The sequence below is a fragment of the Entelurus aequoreus genome, linkage group LG20 (assembly GCF_033978785.1).
Source record: "Entelurus aequoreus isolate RoL-2023_Sb linkage group LG20, RoL_Eaeq_v1.1, whole genome shotgun sequence".
Lineage (NCBI taxonomy): Eukaryota > Metazoa > Chordata > Actinopteri > Syngnathiformes > Syngnathidae > Entelurus > Entelurus aequoreus.
Window position 1 is genome coordinate 1,410,396 of NC_084750.1, and position 21,024 is coordinate 1,431,419.

At 35.1% G+C, this 21,024-nt stretch overlaps 1 protein-coding gene across 6 annotated transcripts in view; it reads left to right on the top strand.

The window, feature by feature from the left end:
- The first annotated feature begins 11,799 nt into the window (after positions 1-11,799).
- The window catches only part of zdhhc3a (zinc finger DHHC-type palmitoyltransferase 3a), a 50,463-nt gene continuing 41,238 nt past the window's right edge, over positions 11,800-21,024 (top strand). For 5 of the 6 annotated variants that reach the window (XM_062029144.1, XM_062029148.1, XM_062029147.1 and 2 more), the window contains exons 1-2: positions 11,800-12,145; positions 19,770-20,163. In XM_062029144.1, the coding sequence (XP_061885128.1) occupies positions 19,828-20,163 (336 nt within the window). In that variant the 5' untranslated portion in view covers positions 11,800-12,145; positions 19,770-19,827. The remainder of the gene's footprint in view (positions 12,146-19,769; positions 20,164-21,024) is intronic. The other variant, XM_062029146.1, reaches the window with a different exon arrangement.

A 21,024-nucleotide genomic window follows, 5' to 3' on the forward strand; every position in this document is an offset into this window, starting at 1 on the left:
TTGTGTCGTGTCCTCGTGGTTTTATTTGGGGTCAGGTCAACTACAAGGTCAACATGTATTTAATTTGTCCTCATGGTTTTATTTGGGGTCAGGTCAACTACAATGTCAACATGTATTTAATTTGTGTCCTCGTGGTTTTATTTGGGGTCAGGTCAACTACAAGGTCAACATGTATTGTATTTGTGTCGTGTCCTCGTGGTTTTATTTGGGGTCAGGTCAACTACAAGGTCAACATGTATTTAATTTGTGTCCTCGTGGTTTTATTTGGGGTCAGGTCAACTACAATGTCAACATGTATTTAATTTGTGTCCTCGTGGTTTTATTTGGGGTCAGGTCAACTACAAGGTCAACATGTATTGTATTTGTGTCCTTGTGGTTTTGGTCACCTACAAGGTCAACATGTATGTACTGTATTTTGTGTCCTCGTGGTTTTGGTCACCTACAAGGTCCAACATGTGTGTACTGTATTTTGTGTCCTCGTGGTTTTGGTCACCTACAAGGTCAACATGTATTTAATTTGTCATGGTTTTGGTCAACTACAAGGTCAGTATGTATGTAATTTGTGTCCTCATGGTTTTATTTGGGGTCAGGTCAACTTACAAGGTCAACATGTATTTTGTGTCCTCGTGGTTTTATTGGGGGTCAGGTCAACTACAAGGTCAACATTGTGTATTTAATTTGTGTCCTCATGGTTTTATTTGGGGTCAGGTCAACATTGTGTATTTAATTTGTGTCCTCATGGTTTTATTTGGGATCAGGTCAACTACAAGGTCAACATGTATTTAATTTGTGTCGTGTCCTCATGGTTGTATTTGGGATCAGGTCAACTACAAGGTCAACATGTATTTAATTTGTGTCCTCGTGGTTTTATTTGGGGTCAGGTCAACTACAAGGTCAACATGTATTTAATTTTTGTCCTCTTGGTTTTATTTGGGGTCAGGTCAACTACAAGGTCAACACGTATTGTATTTGTGTCCTCGTGGTTTTATTTGGGGTCAGGTCAACTACAAGGTCAACATGTATTGTATTTGTGTCCTCGTGGTTTTATTTGGGGTCAGGTCAACATGTTTTGTATTTGTGTCCTTGTGGTTTTGGTCACCTACAAGGTCAACATGTATGTACTGTATTTTGTGTCCTCGTGGTTTTGGTCACCTACAAGGTCAACATGTATGTATTTTGTCATGGTTTTGGTCAACTACAAGGTCAGTATGTATGTATTTTGTGTCCTCGTGGTTTTGGTCACCTACAAGGTCAACATGTATGTACTGTATTTTGTGTCCTCGTGGTTTTGGTCACCTACAAGGTCAACATGTATGTATTTTGTGTCCTCATGGTTTTGGTCAACATGTATGTACTGTATTTTGTGTCCTTGTGGTTTTGGTCACCTACAAGGTCAACATGTATGTATTTTGTCATGGTTTTGGTCAACTACAAGGTCAGTATGTATGTATTTTGTGTCCTCGTGGTTTTGGTCACCAACAAGGTCAACATGTATGTACTGTATTTTGTGTCCTCGTGGTTTTGGTCACCTACAAGGTCAATATGTATGTATTTTGTCATGGTTTTGGTCAACTACAAGGTCAGTATGTATTTTGTGTCCTCGTGGTTTTGGTCACCTACAAGGTCAACATGTATGTACTGTATTTTGTGTCCTCTTGGTTTTGGTCACCTACAAGGTCAACATGTATGTATTTTGTGTCCTCATGGTTTTGGTCAACATGTATGTACTGTATTTTGTGTCCTCGTGGTTTTGGTCACCTACAAAGTCAACATGTATTTAATTTGTGTCCTCATGGTTTTATTTGGGGTCAGGTCAACTTACAAGGTCAACATGTATTTTGTGTCCTCGTGGTTTTATTTGGGGTCAGGTCAACTACAAGGTCAACATTGTGTATTTAATTTGTGTCCTCATGGTTTTATTTGGGGTCAGGTCAACTACAAATTCAACATGTATTTCATTTGTGTCGTGTCCTCGTGGTTTTATTTGGGGTCAGGTCAACTACAAGGTCAACATGTATTTAATTTGTCCTCATGGTTTTATTTGGGGTCAGGTCAACTACAATGTCAACATGTATTTAATTTGTGTCCTCGTGGTTTTATTTGGGGTCAGGTCAACTACAAGGTCAACATGTATTGTATTTGTGTCGTGTCCTCGTGGTTTTATTTGGGGTCAGGTCAACTACAAGGTCAACATGTATTTAATTTGTGTCCTCGTGGTTTTATTTGGGGTCAGGTCAACTACAATGTCAACATGTATTTAATTTGTGTCCTCGTGGTTTTATTTGGGGTCAGGTCAACTACAAGGTCAACATGTATTGTATTTGTGTCCTTGTGGTTTTGGTCACCTACAAGGTCAACATGTATGTACTGTATTTTGTGTCCTCGTGGTTTTGGTCACCTACAAGGTCCAACATGTGTGTACTGTATTTTGTGTCCTCGTGGTTTTGGTCACCTACAAGGTCAACATGTATTTAATTTGTCATGGTTTTGGTCAACTACAAGGTCAGTATGTATGTATTTTGTGTCCTCGTGGTTTTGGTCACCTGCAAGGTCGACATGTATGTACTGTATTTTGTGTCCTCTTGGTTTTGGTCATCTACAAGGTCAACATGTATGTATTTTGTGTCCTCATGGTTTTGGTCAACATGTATGTACTGTATTTTGTGTCCTCGTGGTTTTGGTCACCTACAAGGTCAACATGTATTTAATTTGTCATGGTTTTGGTCAACTACAAGGTCAGTATGTATGTAATTTGTGTCCTCATGGTTTTGGTCACCTACAAGGTCAACATGTATGTATTTTGTGTCCTCATGGTTTTATTTGGGGTCAGGGCAACTTCAAGGTCAACATGTATTTAATTTGTCATGGTTTTGGTCAACTACAAGGTCAGTATGTATGTATTTTGTGTCCTCATGGTTTTGGTCAACATGTATATGTATTTTGTGTCCTCTTGGTTTTGATCAACTAAAAGGTCAGTATGTATGTATTTTGTGTCCTCATGGTTTTGGTCAACATGTATGTATGTGTGTATTGTGTCAGTTTTGGTCAACTACACGGTCAACATGTATGTGGGGTTTGGTCAACTACAAGGTCGACATGTATTTGATTTGTGTCCTCATTGGTCCACTACAAGCTCCTCTTTCACATAACTCAATTGTAGGTTCTCTTTTGGTCTCATCCCAGAAAACCTGATGGTCCTCCATCAGCTGGATGAGCTTGCGCGTCTTCCTCAGACATCTCATCTTCTACCTTGGCCTCCAAACATTCAACAAGTTGCTCTGATTTATAGTTTTGGTTGCTGGGTTGTGTGTTTTGTCTCTTCGTGTGCATCCAGTATGTCCTTCACAAAGCTATAGCTGATTTCAGTAGGTGGTTCTTCATCCTCAAGAATAGGTATTTAGTGTGTATCCTTAAAACAAGTCTTCAGAAGATTAGGACCGTTGGGGTCTTGGGGATTTTCTAATTCCACTGACAGTTGGTCCTCTTGGTCTCCTACGGGCGTTCCCTCTCCGCTGCGGGCGTGCCTCTGCAAGAGATCTGCAATCAACACACCTGCCCGTGATGAGCGACCAGCTTTCATAAGCCAGCGTGTCTTAAGATCCGTGCCAGAACGTAGCTTCTCGTACCCAGAACAGTAAGCCAACACGTCTTCAGCCTTCTCTCTCCCGGTGTTCCCTTCCCGTTGTGTTCACCGTCTCTCGTGTCGTCCTCCAGCTTCCCGTCGTCCTTCCTCGTCCTCCAGCTGTGTCTCGTCTACCTGGATCCCCTTTGGATTTCCTCTTTTCTTCCTGGACTTCGACCTCACGCCTGACCACGGCGCCTCGCTCCTGTCCTCGACCATCCACCTGCCCTCTGACGTCCGAGCCTGTGTTTTCCCCTTTTGGACTTCCGCCTCGCCTCGTTCTCAACACACACACTCAACGCCCTCTGGTGACCACGCTCAGATAATACTTACACATAGTCACACTACATCTCTTTAAGCTAATCACACACTGCACTCACATACTGAGCTGTCAATAAAGCCCCCCTAAATAATTTGGTGTTATATATTTTAATTTTTTTATTTTACAAATACATGCCGACATATTCATTATAAAGTGGCCCAAATATGAGTTTAAATAAATAATCATAACCTGTCTTTATTCACTCATTTTCCCCTTACTTCATAGCGTAAGGTACAGATCCCCTTTAGTGCGTTGGTATCCAATACATTCCACTTGTTCATATAGAAAATGCCCACATCACTCAAAATCCAGTCCGCATTTTCTCTGCGGAGTTGCGGTCCTGCAGGTGTACGAAGCACATTAGCACACAGCATTACAGAACAAGAACGTGAACGGATGCAAAATGGACACACGTTTTCAAGAAAGTATTCATCACTGCTTGTAGTAAAATGTATTAGCTCCACTTTACACCTGGTCTGTGTTTGACAAAAAGTTACATTCCCGCTCTAAATACACCATCTTTGTAGTCATTTTTCTACTGCGTGGACTTACGTCTTCCTTTACAATGAGTGAAGCTGCTCGAAACCTTGTCTGCAATTGTAAATAATTTAGTTTTCAAGTTGTGTTTCTTGTAGAATCTATATATAGTAATATATATTCGCCTATTGTTAAAATAATGGAAAAAACATTAAATATATTTGTTTTATTGTATTGTTACATTAATAGCTGTTGTATTATTATAGGATGGCTTGTTAAACATTTCATATGATTTTCAGAGGGAGGAAAAACCAAGACATTTAATATAAAATGTAAAATGAATAAATACATGAAAAGAAAAAAAATGGTTAAAAGCCATCGTCTCGGGAAGCATTTCATTTCGTCCCGTGCATTTTTTTTTTTTTACCGTCCCCGGGATGACAGGACTACGTTAATCTCAAGCCCTGGAAGTTGCATTTTATTGTTTGCATTATTTGTTTCAGCATTGCACTTTGAAGATGGTCCCTCAGCTCTTTGACAGCTTTGGCTCTTTTTCAGATCAGCAGGGACTCTTAAGTCTTTCTTATTTACAATATATATATCTTTTCTCATTTCTATTCAGACTTCCATATATATTTAATTTCCTTAATGGCTTGCCATGATGTATATATATATATATATATATATATATATATATATATATATATATATATATATATATATATATATATATATATATATATATATATATATATATATATATATATATATATATATATATGTATGTATATGTGTGTATGTGTATATATATATGTGTATATATATGTGTGTATGTGTATATATATATGTGTATATATATATGTGTATATATATATATGTGTGTATATATGTGTATATATATATGTGTATATATATATATATGTGTGTATATATGTGTGTGTATATATATATATATATATATATGTGTGTGTGTATATATATGTGTATATATATATATATATATATATGTGTGTGTATATATATGTGTGTATATATATATGTGTGTATATATATGTGTATATATATATGTGTGTATATATATGTGTATATACTGTATATATGCCAAATTATCCAGATATTACTTTAATTCAAGTAATTAAGTAATATTTCCAGGGCTTTAATTTACAACCATTTTAGTCACATATGTGCCCAAATCGTAATCTGTGCAACTTTAAAATATTTGGAAAACACACAATTATTGTATTGTGAGCGAAAGTGGTGGCATTAGCCTCTATGTTGTGAATGAATAACATAGAGGCTAATGCCATGACTTTCATTGTGTTTCAGTGTATCTTGAAGGATCATGCAAGTAATTGTTTCTTGTTGATGCTGTAAACAAAATGCCACTGTGCAAACCCATGTTTGTTGTTGTACTGAACACAGATTGAAAATAAACCGACTGAAATAATAACAATGAATAATTTCTAAGTCTTTATCAGCCATTTGTGAAGTGTTGTGCTTGTGCGCTACGTTCGCTCGCATCCTCTGCATCTCCTGGGGGCTAAGCCCCCCTGTCCTTAAAAGCTAGTGACGCCCCTGGTTGGGTGAATACTTGGAAAAAAGGAGGATTGTTTTCAAAATAACATGTAAACAATTGAGAAAACTGTACTTCCTAAAAGATGAGACAAATGTTTGAAGTACTTGATTATATTAATTGATTTACATGAAGCACCACGTGGTGGTCAAGTGGGGAGCATGTTGGCCTAGCAGTCAGAAGATTGCGGGTTTGAATCTGCACTGGAACATTTCTGTGCTCAGTTTGTTCCACTCTCCTCCTGCATCTCAAAAACATGCATGTAATGTATATTTATTTTATAATAAAACGTGCATGTTATGTTTATTTATTTTATGATAAAACATGCATGTTATATGTTTTATTATAAAATAAATAAACATAATATGCATGTTATATTAAAAAATAAATAAACATAACATGTATGTTATAAAATAAATAAATATAACATGTATGTTTTATTATAATATAAATGAACATAACATGTACGTTTTACTATAAAATACATAAAAATAACATGTTTTATTATAATATAAATAAAAATAACATGCATGTTTTATTATAAAATAAACATATGTAGTTTTTATAAATAAAATTAATAAAAACATGTTTTATTAATAAATAAATAAACATCACATGTATGTTTTATTACAGAATAAATAAAAATAATATACATGTTTTATCATAAAATAAATAACATGCATGTTTTATAATAAAATAAACATAATATGCATATTGATATTTTTAATAAAATATAAATGAACATAACATGTATGTTTATTATAAAATAAATAAAAATAACATGCAGTTTTTAATAACATGTATGTTTTGTTATAGAATACATACAAATAATATACATGATTTATCATAAAATAAATACAAATAACATAGGTTTATTTATTTTATAATAAATTATATAACATGCATGTTTTACTATACAAAATAAAAAATAACATGTTTTATTATAAAATAAACACAACATGCATGTTTTATCATAAAATAAAACAAATAAGATATGTGTTTTATTACAAAATAAAAAAAACAACATGCATGTTTTATTATAAGATAAATAAAAATAACATAGATGTTTTATTATAAAATAAATAAACATATGTTATTTTTATTTAATAAATACAAACATGTTTATTTTATAATAAAACATCTGTTATTTTTATTTATCTTATAATAAAACATGCATGTTGTTTTTTTATTTTGTAATAAAACATATACCTTGTTTTATTTTATAATAAAACAAGCATGTTAGGTTTATTTATTTTATAATAAATTATATGTTATTTGTATTTATTTTATGATAAATCATGTATATTTGTATTTATTCTATAACAAAACATACATGTTATGTTTATTTATTTAATAATAAAACGTATATTTTTTAATTTTTTAATTTTTTTTAAACTGCATGTTATGTTTATTTATTTTATAATAAAACATGCATGTTATGTTTATTTTATAATAAAACATGTTATGTTCATTTATAGTGCATTAAAACATATGTTTTTATTTATTTTATAATATAACATGCATATTATGTTTATTTATTTTATTATAAAACATGCATGTTATTTATTTTATGATAAAACATGTATATTTTATTCTATAATAAAACATACATGTTATGTTTATTTATTAATAAAACATGTTTTTATTTATTTTATCTATAAAAACTGCATGTTATGTTTATTTTATAATAAAACATGCATGTTATGTTTATTTATTTGATAATAAAACATGTTATTTTTATTAATTTTATAGTAAAACGTACATGTTATGTTATTTTATTTTATAATAAAACATACATGTTATGTTCATTTATTTTTAATATAACCTGCATATTATGTTTATTTATTTTATTATAAAACATGCATGTTATTTGTATTTATTTTGTAATAAAACATGCATGTTATATTTATTTATTTTATTAAAAAAACATGATTTTATTTATTTTATAATAAAAACTGCATGTTTATTTATTTTATAATAAAACATACATGTTATGCTAGTTTATATTATAAAACATACATGTTATTTTTATTTATTTTATAATAAAACATGCATGTTATGTTTATTTTATAATAAACATACATTTCATGTTTATTTATTAATAATAATAATAATAATAATACCTGGGATTTATATAGCGCTTTTCTAAGTACCCAAAGTCGCTTTACATGTTAAAAACCCATCATTCATTCAAACCTGGTGGTGGTAAGCTACTTTCGTAGCCACAGCTGCCCTGGGGTAGACTGACTGATTGTATAATAAAATATGTATATTATGATTATTTATTTTACAATAAAACATGCATGTTATATTTATTTATTTTATAACAAAACATACATGTCATGTTTATTTATTTTATAATAAAACATGCATGTTATGTTTATTTATTTCATGATAAAACATGCATTTTATGTTTATTTATTTTATAATAAAACATACATTTTATGTTTATATATGTTATAATAAAACCTGTACATTGTGTTTATTTATTTTATAATACAAAATGCATGTTGTTTTTATTTATTTTATATTATATTATATATTATATTTATATTTATTTTATATTAAAACATTCATGTTTTGTTTATTTTATAATAAAACATTTTTGTTATTTGTATTTATATTATTATAAAACATACATGTTATGTTTATTTATATCCATTATCTAAAAATGCAAGTTATGTGTATTTATTTTATAATAAAAACATGCATGTTATGTATATTTTTTTCATAATAAAAACATGCTTATGTTTATTTATGCCATAATAAAAACGTACATGTAATGTTTATTTACATTATAATAAAACATGCATGTTTATTTATTTTATAACAAAACATGCATGTTATGCTCGATTATATTACAGTAAAACATGTATGTTATGTTTATTTATATTATAAAAACATGCATATTATGTTCATGAATAAAAACATGCATGCTATGTTAGTGTATAGTGTAATAAACATTCTTTTTATGTTAATTGTACAGTGTAAACAAATTATGCATGTTGTGATAATGAACTGGGGTCAGCTGGGAAAGGTTTCAGTTCTGAATAATAAAGTTTTGTGAAGCATTGAAGCTTGTATGGAAGGAAAGTTTATCACCAAAGGGTTATCCTCATTGTGCTCTTTGGTGGCATCTGCTGGCCAGAATTTGAAAAGCCAGCTAAAATTGATAACTAGAAATAGAAAAACAACCAGCGTTTTTAAGAGTTATCATCAAGCGCCAAAAATGGCGAGGAATGAAAATATAAATAGAAGAATATTTCTGCAAAATACCATTCGAATAACCCCAATATACTTATTATTTCCGCAAAGACTGCAAGCTATTTGTGGAAGCTTGGCGATACTGTCATTAAATCGTCTTTGATTGATTGATTGATTGAGACTTGTATTAGTAGGTTGCACAGTGAAGTACATATTCCGTACAATTGACCACTAAATGGTAACACCCGAATAAGTTTTTCAACTTGTTTAAGTCGGGGTCCACTTAAATTGATTCATGATACAGATATATACTATCATATATACTATCATCATAATACAGTCATCACACAAGATAATCACATTGAATTATTTACATTATTTACAATCAGGGGTGTGGAGGGAGGGGGGGTGGGGGGGATATGGACATCAAGTAGTGGACATAGAGAGAGAGAGAGAGAGATCAGAAGGCATAAGAAAAAGAAAAAGTATCTGCATTTGATTGTTTACATTTGATTATTAGCAATCCGGGGAGGGTGTTAGTTTAGGGTTGTAGCTGCCTGGAGGTGAACTTTTATTGCGGTTTTGAAGGAGGATAGAGATGCCCTTTCTTTTATACCTGTTGGGAGCGCATTCCACATTGATGTGGCATAGAAAGAGAATGAGTTAAGACCTTTGTTAGTTCGGAATCTGGGTTTAACATGGTTAGTGGAGCACCCCCTGGTGTTGTGGTTATGGCGGTCATTTACGTTAAGGAAGTAGTTTGACATGTACTTCGGTATCAGGGAGGTGTAGCAGATTTTATAGACTAGGCTCAGTGCAAGTTGTTTAACTCTGTCCTCCACCTTGAGCCAGCCCACTTTAGAGAAGTGGGTAGGAGTGAGGTGGGATCTGGGGTGGAGGTCTAGAAGTAACCTGACTAGCTTGTTCTGAGATGTTTGGAGTTTAGATTTGAGGGTTTTGGAGGTGCTAGGGTACCAGGAGGTGCATGCGTAATCGAAAAAGGGTTGAACGAGAGTTCCCGCCAGAATCCTCAAGGTGCTTTTGTTGACCAGAGAGGAAATTCTGTAGAGAAATCTCGTTCGTTGGTTAACCTTTTTGATTACCTTGATTACCTTGATTACCTTCTTCTTCTTCTTCTTCTTCTTCTTTTTCTTATTCTTCTTCTTCTTCTTCTCCGTCTCCTCCTGCTTCTTCTTCTTCTTCTCCGTCTCCTCCTGCCTCTTCTTTTTTTTTCTTCTTCTTCTTCTTTTTCTTCTTCTTCTACTTCTTAGTCTTCTTCTCCTTCTCCTCCTTCTTCTTTTTCTTCTTCTTCTCCTTCTTCTTTTTCTTTTATTCTTCTTCTCCTTCTCCTTCTTCTTCTCCTTCTTCCCCACATCTTCCTTCTTTTTCTTTTTTTCTTCTCCTTCCTCTTCTTCTACTTTTCCTTCTTCTCAGTCTTCTTCTTTTTCTCCTTCTTTTTCTTCTTCTTCTCCTCCTCCTCCTCCTCCTCCTCATTCTTCTTCTTCTTCTACTTGTTATCCTTCTTGTTGTTGTTGTCCTTCTTTTTGTCTTTCTTCTTCTTCTTCTTCTTCGCCTTCTTCTTCCTTTTCTCATTCTTCTTCTTCTTCTCCTTCTTCTTATTCTCCTTATTGTTCATCATCATCATCTTCTTCTTCACCTTCTTCGTTTCTACATCTTCTTCTTCTCCTTCTCCTTGTCCATCTTCTTCTTATTCCTCTGTTTCTCCTCCTTCTCCTTCTTCTTGTACTTCTTCTTTTAATTATTTTTCTTCCTCTTCTTCTTCTACTTTTTCTTTTTCTACTTCTTCTTCTCATTCCTCGTCTTCTTCTTCTTCTCCTTATTGTTCTTCTTCTGTTTCTTCTTCCTATTCGTCTTCTTTTTCTTCTTCTTCTTCTTCTTCTTCTTCTTCTTCTTGTCCTTCTTCTTCTTCATCATCTTCTTCCTGTGTTTCTTCTCCTTCTCCTTTTTATCGTATTTCTTCTTCTTTTAATTATTTGTCTACTTCTTCTTCTTCTTCCTTTTCTTCTTCTTCTTCATCATCTTCTTCCTGCGTTTCTTCTCCTTCTCTTTATTCTCGTATTTCTTCTTCTTTTCCTTCTTCTTCTTTTCCTTCTTCTTCTTCTATAATCCTGAATACTATTGGAAACACAAAGGAAAGTAGTGGATTAGTAGTAGTGGAATGAAGATAAAGCATTGATTTTATTTGGAAAAGTAGTCCATAACGGAAGCGGTAAAGTACAAACATTTAGTAGAGTACAGTACGAGTACAGTTTTGGTCACTGCTGTAGTTGTGCTTGTGGCAGGAATGCACAGCTGACCTGACCTGCTCTTCAATACCATAGAAGAAGAAAGTGAAAGTACGAGTAATGATGGGAAACTATTCTTATGGCTCGACTCGCTATAAGGAGCCGCCTCTTCTAGCTGACATTCCTCTGATTTTTTTTTTTAATTTGTGGATTCATGTAAAAATAATTTCCGATTTTAAAAAACACTTACATGAAATGTTTGTTACTTATATTTGCAATATGGAACAGATTGCTACAAGAACAGACGATCAAATATAAAAATGAAAGACCCATCTCATTGAGTTAAACGGGTCCACTCATGACCGTGCTGTTGGTGTAATGACCCTTCTGCTCATGTAACACAAAGACTCAATACTTCATCACCTAACACGGCGACTTGAACAGAAAGTCGGGATCTGACTCATTTTAACAATGCGAGTGTAGGAGCAGGATTGTTCACGATAGACCCATGAGTCGCACGTAGGTGCGGAAGTAACAAGGACTAGCTTCTAAGCTACTAAGCTAGTACAAGCAGCGCCCTGACTTTTGTCCCTAAAGTCATCAAAGGACGTGTTTCAACGCAATGTGATGGCACTCACACGTTGCCGGAATCCAGTTGTTGTCTGCTCAAGTGCAGATTGATGACATGAAATGGCTAAAAGGTATGTAAATACTGCAGCTAGTTAGCGTTAGCAGCTAAGCTAAAATGTTAGCTGCTAATAGTTTTGAGTCAGGAAGTTTCATCCGAAAATTGTTGAAATATCTTCTTTAAAAAATAAAAAACTCTCATCATTAGTCATATCATTAGTTAACAAGTTTGCTCTGAAATAATTTAAACTCCCTTCAGTCGGATTTATCTTATAACATAAATGTAAACATATATACATATATATATATATATATATATATATATATATATATATATATATATATATACACATATCCATCCATCTATCTTCTACCGCTTATTCCCTTTGGGGTCACGGGGGGCGCTGGAGTCTATCTCAGCTACAATCGGGCGGAAGGCGGGGTACACCCTGGACAATTCGCCACCTCATCGCAGGGCCAACACAGATAGACAGACAACATTCACATTCACACACTAGGGCCAATTTAGCGTTGCCAACAACCTATCCCCAGGTGCATGTCTTTAGAGGTGGGAGGAAGCCGGAGTACCCGGAGGGAGCCCACGAAGTCACGGGGATAACATGCAAACTCCACACAGAAAGATCCCGAGGCCGGGATTGAACCCAAGACTACTCAGGACCTTCGTATTGTGGGGCGGACGCACTAACCCCGTGCTGCCATATATATATATATATATATATATATATATATATATATATATATATATATATATATATATATATATATATAATTAGGGCTGCAACTAACGATTAATTTGATAATCGATTAATCTGTCGATTATTACTTCGATTAATAATCGGATAAAAGAGACAAACTAAATTTCTATCCTTTCCAGTATTTTATTGAAAAAAAACAGCATACTGGCACCATACTTATTGTTATTATTGTTTCTCAGCTGTTTGTACATGTTGCAGTTAATAAATAAAGGTTTATTTAAAGAATTTTAAAAAAAAAATGCCCCTGATCCATGCGCATAGCATGGATCGAACGAATCGATGACTAAATTAATCGCCAACTATTTTTATAATCTATTTTAATCGATTAGTTGTTGCAGCCCTAATATATATATATATATATATATATATATATATATATATATATATATATATATATATATATATATATATATATATATATACTGTGTATATACTGTATATACTGTGTGTGTGTATATATATATACTGTATATACTGTGTATATATGTATATATATATATATATATATATATATATATATATATATATACACAGGCCTGTCTCAGAAAATTTGATTATTGTGATAAAGTCCTTTATTTTCTGTAATGCAATTAAAAACATGAAAATGTCATACATTCTGGATTCATTACACATCAACTGAAATATTGCAAGCCTTTTATTATTTTTGATATTGCTGATTATGGCATACAGCTTAAGAAAACTCAAAAATCCTATCTCAAAAAATTTGAATATTTCCTCAGACCAAGTAAAAAAAAAGATTTATAACAGCAAAACAAAATCAAACATTTGAAAATGTCAATTAATGCACTCAGTACTTGGTTGGTAATCCTTTTGCACGGATTACTGCATCAATTACAGTTACATTGAATGAGTTTAAAGCTTCTGTGAAAGGATTTCAGTCTATCTTGTTTGTATGCACATATGTCATGTGAGCAAGTTTTAATGTTGTAAATTTGATGTTTTATGTGTTGTTTACTGTTTTTAATGTGACCTTGCTGCTGCCCTCTTGGCCAGGTCTCCCTTGGAAAAGAGATCTTTGATTTCAATGGGATTTTTTACCTGGTTAAATAAAGGCTAAGTAAAATAAAATGCGGCGTGGCATTGAGGCAATCAGCCTGTGGCATTGCTGAGGTGTTATGGATGCCCAGGATGCTTCAATAGCAGCCTTCAGCTCATTTGCATTATTGGGTCTGGTGTCTTTCAGCTTCTTCTTCACAATACCCCACAAATTCTCTATGGGGTTCAGGTCAGGGGAGTTGGCAGGCCAATCGAGGACAGTAATGCCATGGTCAGTACACCAGTTACTGGTGGTTTTGGCACTGTGGGCAGGTGCCAGATCATGCTGGAAAATGAAATCATCATCTTCATAGAGCTTTTCAACAGATACAGCTACAATAGCCATATTCCCATGGTCAAACCACTCCTGAACTCAAGACAACGGCAGAAGCGTCTGACTTGGGTTATGGAAAAGAAGCACTGGACAGTTGCAGAGTGGTCCAGAGTCTTGTTTTCAGACGAAAGAAAGTTTTGTATTTCATTTGGAAGTCAAGACGCTAGAGTCTGGAGGAAGGCTGGAGAGGAGCAAAATCCAAGTTGCTTGAAATCCAGTGTGAAGTTCCCACATTCAGCAATGGTTTGGGGAGCCATGTCAGCTGCTGGTGTTTGGTCCACTGTGTTTCATCAAGTCCAGAGTCAATGCAGCTGTGTAACAAGAGATTTTAGAGCACTACATGCTTCCATCTGTTGAAAAGCTCTATGGAGATGATGATTTCATTTTCCAGCATGATCTGGGTCCTGCCCACAGTGCCAAAACCACCAGTAACTGGTGTACTGACCATGGCATTACTGTCCACGATTGGCCTGCCAACTCCCCTGACCTGAACCCCATAGAGAATTTGTGGGGTATTGTGAAGAAGAAGCTGAAAGACACCAGACCCAATAATGCAAATGAGCTTAAGGCCGCTATTGAAGCATCCTGGGTATCCATAACACCTCAGCAATGCCACAGGCTGATTGCCTCCATGCCACGCCGCATTGATGCAGTAACCCGTGCAAAAGGATTCCCAACCAAGTACTGAGTGCATTAATTGACATTTTCAAATGTTTGATTTTGTTGCTGTTATAAATCTTTTTTTTTTTTACTTGGTCTGAGGAAATATTCAAATTTTTTGAGATAGGATTTTTTAGTTTTCTTAAGCTGTATGCCATAATCAGCAATATTAAAATAATATAAGGCTTGCAATATTTCAGTTTATGTGTAATGAATCCAGAATGTTTGACATTTTTGTTTTTTTAATTGCATTACAGAAAATAAAGAACTTTATCACAATATTGTAATTTTCTGAGACAGTCCTGTGTGTGTGTATATATATATATATATATATATATATATATATATATATATATATATATATATATATATATATATATATATATATGTATATGTATATATATGCACATATAACATATATGCATATACATATGTTATATGTATACACAAATAAAATGTACATACATATTATATACAGTATATGCATATGACATACAAATTACATATATGCATATACATATGTTATATGTATATACAAATACAATGGTTATACACACATATGTGTACAGTATATACAAATTGCATGTGAAGTGTACAGTATATACAACTTGTATGTGATGTGTACAGTATATAGCTGGGTTGCAATCACGTGACGTAGACACACTTCCGGGTTCCAGGCGATGGTCCAAGCCCCATTTGAGTACTATTTATTGACCTGCATCAGTGCTGATTTGGGCGTATTTTGAAATGTTTAATGGCAAATAGACAAGCAATCATAAACAAATATTCAAATTGGGATGGAGTGGATTTATACACTCCTAAGAAAACTTATAGATTCAAACACATATGTGTACAGTATATACAAATTGCATGTGAAGTGTACAGTATATACAACTTGTATGTGATGTGTACAGTATATAGCTGGGTTGCAATCACGCGACCTAGACGCACTTCCGGGTTTCAGGCGATGGTCCAAGCCCCATTGGGGTACTGTTTATTGACCTGCATCAGTGCTGATTTGGGCGTATTTTGAAATGTTTAAAGGCCGACTGAAATGACATTTTTTTATTCAAACGGGGATAGCAGATCCATTATATGTGTCATACTTGATCATTTCGCGATATTGCCATATTTTTTCTGAAAGGATTTAGTATAGAACAACGACGAAAAAGTTCACAACTTTTGGTCTCTGATAAAAAAAAGCTTTGCCCCTACCGGAAGTAGCGTGACGTAGTCAGTTGTTCGCCTCCTCATATTTTCCTATTGTTTTCAACGCAGCTAGAGCGATTCGGACAGAGAAAGCGACGATTACCCCATTAATTTGAGTGAGGATGAAAGATTCGTGGATGAGGAACGTTAGAGTGACGGACTAGAATGCAGTGCAATACATATCTTTTTTCGCTCTGACCGTAACTTAGGTACAAGCTGGCTCATTGGATTCCACACTAGGGCTGAACGATTTATCGTTTTCAGATCGAAATTGCGATTTCAGAAGTCTCAATCTTGAGATCGTGAAGGCTTCGGTTTTAGACGAACGTTATTTAGCTCTCCTGGCTGACATGTCTGTTGTGTATATGCAGCCTGCTCGTGCTACTCTCATGCCTTGTCAAACTCACCAATCAGAAGTGGTAAACTACTTGTGAGCAGGGCATGCCGTCACGCTAACCAATCAGAGGCGGCCATTGACGAGGCTACCGCGTACACGCCCACTAACAACTTTGGTGAAGAAACAAACGTCCTGGAGGAAATGGCTGCTGCCGCCGGGTCAGAAGTGGAGGAGGATTTAGTTTTAATACAGAAGAAGAGCAGCACGTCTGTCATTTGGGACTACTTCGGTTTCGAAACTTCAGATGTGCATCAGAAACAGGTACTTTGTAAAACTTGTCGGGCCAAAGTCGCCACATCCCAAGGCAACACGACTAATTTATTCCGGCACTTGAAAAATCACCACCGGCAGTTACACGACGAATGTATGACCAAAAAGTCCGGTGAAAAGTCAACCCCGAGCGATTCAGCCCATTGTAGCAAACATACCACAATTACAGCGTCGTTTGCCAGTATAACTCCTTACATCAGAAAGATTGTTTAGTGCTAGTGGCAATGTTGTCACATGTCAGCGCTCATGTCTTAAACCATCAAAGGTTGACATGCTAGTTTTCTTGACCAAAAATCTGTGAAGAGTGATGTAGAGATGTCAGGGAAGCAAGTATTATTGTTAAAGTACTTTTTAGATTGTGTTTGTTCTGCACTTTACCCTGACTTGTGGTGTCAGTTTTTGTAAAAAAAAAAAAGATAAATGCTAGTTTTCAGGAATATTATGTTCTATTGTTAACAGAATAGATGTGCAATATTTGGGTGCTGCTAAGCGGTAAATGAATGACCCACCTATTTTAATGTCTGACATATTTTTCAGAAGGGCAGAGGTTGGGTCATTTTGTTTTTGTAATAGTATTTTCTTTATTACCATTACTTTTCAATTTCACTTTAAAATATTGTTCAGGTTTCTTCCAGGGTTGAATAAAGTACTTGAATTGCTGCTATAGATGTTGATAGGCTAGCTCTCTTGAGCCATAAAAGACTGACCTACCTACTTGAGTATAAGACTGTTTACATAAGGTCAGGATCCTTTTTTTCCTTTATTGAAGTTGTTGAATTTTGTTTTTCTTATTATATATTAAGCATTGCTTTTTGTGTTGGAATTGTTTTGTATTTTATTTAACTTAAACTTTTTTATTTATCTTAACATAATTAAGGTTTTTGTACTGGTTTTAGTTCTTTAGTTTTAATAACTGCTGTTGGTCAAGAACTTTGGAGAATGTACATGCATGTTTCTTAATAAATACATGTTTGAAGCAATTCTTACCTTTTAGTATTCATCCTTGCATTACATAGCATTTAATGTTTTCATGGTATATCATTTTTTGTCATGTTTTAAATCTGTTACTGTTACTGAAGCTTGATTTGAAAAGAAATCGTGAGTCAAAATCGAAATCGCAATTTCTGTCAGAAAAATCGTGATCAGATTTTTTCCTGAAATCGTTCAGCCCTATTCCACACTCTCTCCTTTTTCTATTGTGGATCACGGATTTGTATTTTAAACCACCTCGGATACTATATCCTCTTGAAAATGAGAGTCGAGAACGCAAAATGGACATTCACAGTGACATTTATCTCCAAGACAATACATCGGCGAAGCTCTTTAGCTACTGAGCTAACGTGATAGCATCTGGCTCAAATGCAGATAGAAACAAAATAAATAAATCCCTGACTGGAAGGATAGACAGAAGATCAACAATACTATTAAACCATGTACATGTAACTACACGGTTAATAATTCTCAGCCTGGCATAGCTTAACAATGCTGTTGCTAACGACGCTGAAGCTAACTTGGCAACTTAGCAACCGGACCTCACAGAGCTATGATAAAAACATTAGCGCTCCACCTACGCCAGCCAGCCCTCATCTGCTCATCAACACCCGTGCTCACCTGCGTTCCAGCGATCGACGGCGCGACAAAGGACTTCACCCGATCACAGATGCGGTCGGCGGCTAGCGTTGGCTAGCGCGTCTGCTATCCAAGTAAGTCCTCCTTGTTGTGTTGCTACAGCCAGCCGCTAATACACCGATCCCACCTACAACTTTCTTCTTTGCAGTCTCCATTGTTCATTAAAGAAATTGCAAAATATTCACCAACGCAGATGTCCAGAATACTGTGGAATTATGAAATGAAAACAGAGCTATTTTGTATTGGCTTCAATGGGCTACCGATACTCCTGTTTCACTGGCTACGTCACACGCATACGTCATCATCCAAAGGCGTTTTCAACCGGAAGTTTAGCGGGAAATTTAAAATTGCACTTTATAACTTAACCCGGCCGTATTGGCATGTGTTGCAATGTTAAGATTTCATCATTGATATATAAACTATCAGACTGCGTGTTCGGTAGTAGTGGGTTTCAGTAGGCCTTCAATGGCAAATAGACAAGCAATCATAAACAAATATTCAAATTGGGATGGAGTGGATTTATACACTCCTAAGAAAACTTATAGATTCAAACCATTTGTTATCACCAAGACGTTACTGCTCGCCTTGACCTAACTTCATTTGACACTCACAGGGATGTAGAGAAGAAAAGAAGCACATCATGTCATTGCATCTGAGGGGTCCACAAATTAAACATTAATCCTTGAAAGACATAGTTGTACTTATTCGTACATCGCTAAGTAACGTATTTGATTGACATAACGAGTGCCGTGCTGCTGTGATCTTGACGCCAATGAGAAAAAGGATAAGTTTGTTTGCAGTTGATTTCCTGCTACAAATATTAGTCATCTACAATTCATGTCTGCAGTTGTTTTAATGCTGTGAAGTTGATATTTTGTCTCATTATTTAGCTATAGATGTCCCCGTTGTTCAGTTTTATATTTTTGTTATTATTATTATTATATATTATATAAATAAACATTGATTGATTGATTGATCTTGATGCTAAGAAATATCACCAAAGACGCTGGGGTCATCCTGCACAATAACAACAACTAAGCTTATAGTTTCTGTTATGAAAATACGGTGTATTGGACCAACAATCACAATATTTATTACTAGGACTTAACATGACGTTAGTTTATTTGCACAAGTTATATTTAGGCATAGCAACCACAAAAAAAAACACAAACTAATGTGATCTCTTGTCCTTTTCTTCCGTTTAATTCTGCTCTCTAAGGCCTACGTGACGGTATACTGTATGCTTGTTTTGTTTGTTTGTCAGTAGTAGTTATGTCATCGTATGTGAAGATGATGGGATGGCCGCCATGATGCTGACCAACATTTCCATAACAGCATGAAGGTAAATGTCCTTTCTGCTCCTCCAGCAGCATGGACTGAAGGCCGAAGGCGCAGTGTGAGCAGCAGCTGTAGCGTAGATGAAGCATGAAGAATCCGGTCCGCAGATGCAGGGATGTGGAGCACGGTCGTGGTCAAGTTTGGGCCGGGTCCAGTTTCATGCAAGCAGAGCAACGCATCCCCGTCTCCAAAGACGCCATCACCGCCTCGTCCGCCTCTGCCATGTGGTTCATCAGGGACGCCTGCGGCATCGTTTGTGCCCTCATCACGTGGCTGCTGGTCTTCTACGCAGAGTTTGTGGTGCTCTTTGTTATGCTGCTTCCCTCCAACAACCTGACCTACAGCGTCATCAACGGCTCTCTGTTCAACGCCCTGGCCTTCCTGGCCCTCGCCTCGCACGCCAGGGCCATGTGCACCGACCCTGTAAGTCACCTTTTTGCACTTGGCACTGTTCCAATGTCAACACCCATGTAGGAGACACCACCTTACTACGTGTACACCTTTAAAAAGGTTAAATATCAACACCCATGTAAGAGACACCACCTTACTACTTGTACACTTTTAAAAATGTTCCAATGTCAACACCCACGTAGGAGACACCACCTTCCTACAAGTACACCTTTAAAAAGTTCAAATATCAGCACCCATACAACAGACACCACCTTCCTTCAAATATCAACACCCATGTAGGAGACACCACCTTACTACATGTACACATTTAAAAAGGTTAAATATCAACACCCATGTAAGACACATTTTTATTATAAATCCATCCATCCATCCATTTTCTACCGCTTGTCCATCTATATTTATTATATTGTATATTATTATTATATTGTTAATGTAGTGTATATTATTATTATATATTCAAAATGTATTAAATTTAAGTATTTCTAACAATAATATGTCTACAATGCTCCTCTTTTGACTCCTGACGTGTGCAATAATGCGTCATTTCCGTTTTTTGGATGCTAGTGTGCACAGACGTGTTTACGTACTGTTTAGTTATCCTCTCTCCTGATGTATTAATCTACTTGCTTAAACATGTAACATTAAAAGAATGTTAGCTAATAGTTTTCACATGGTTTGATAGAACCAAACCTAAACTAACATTTGGACCAGAGTTTTTTAACCATTGTTGGGCCGCGAGTTCCCCCTATTGGGACACCAAAAATATGTGTTTCTCAGCTTTGGTCCTTATGGGCCGCAACAGTACTCAGTTTTAATACACTTTTTCACCACTTATAGTAAGTTAAAGTTAAAAAGTTAAAGTACCAATGATTG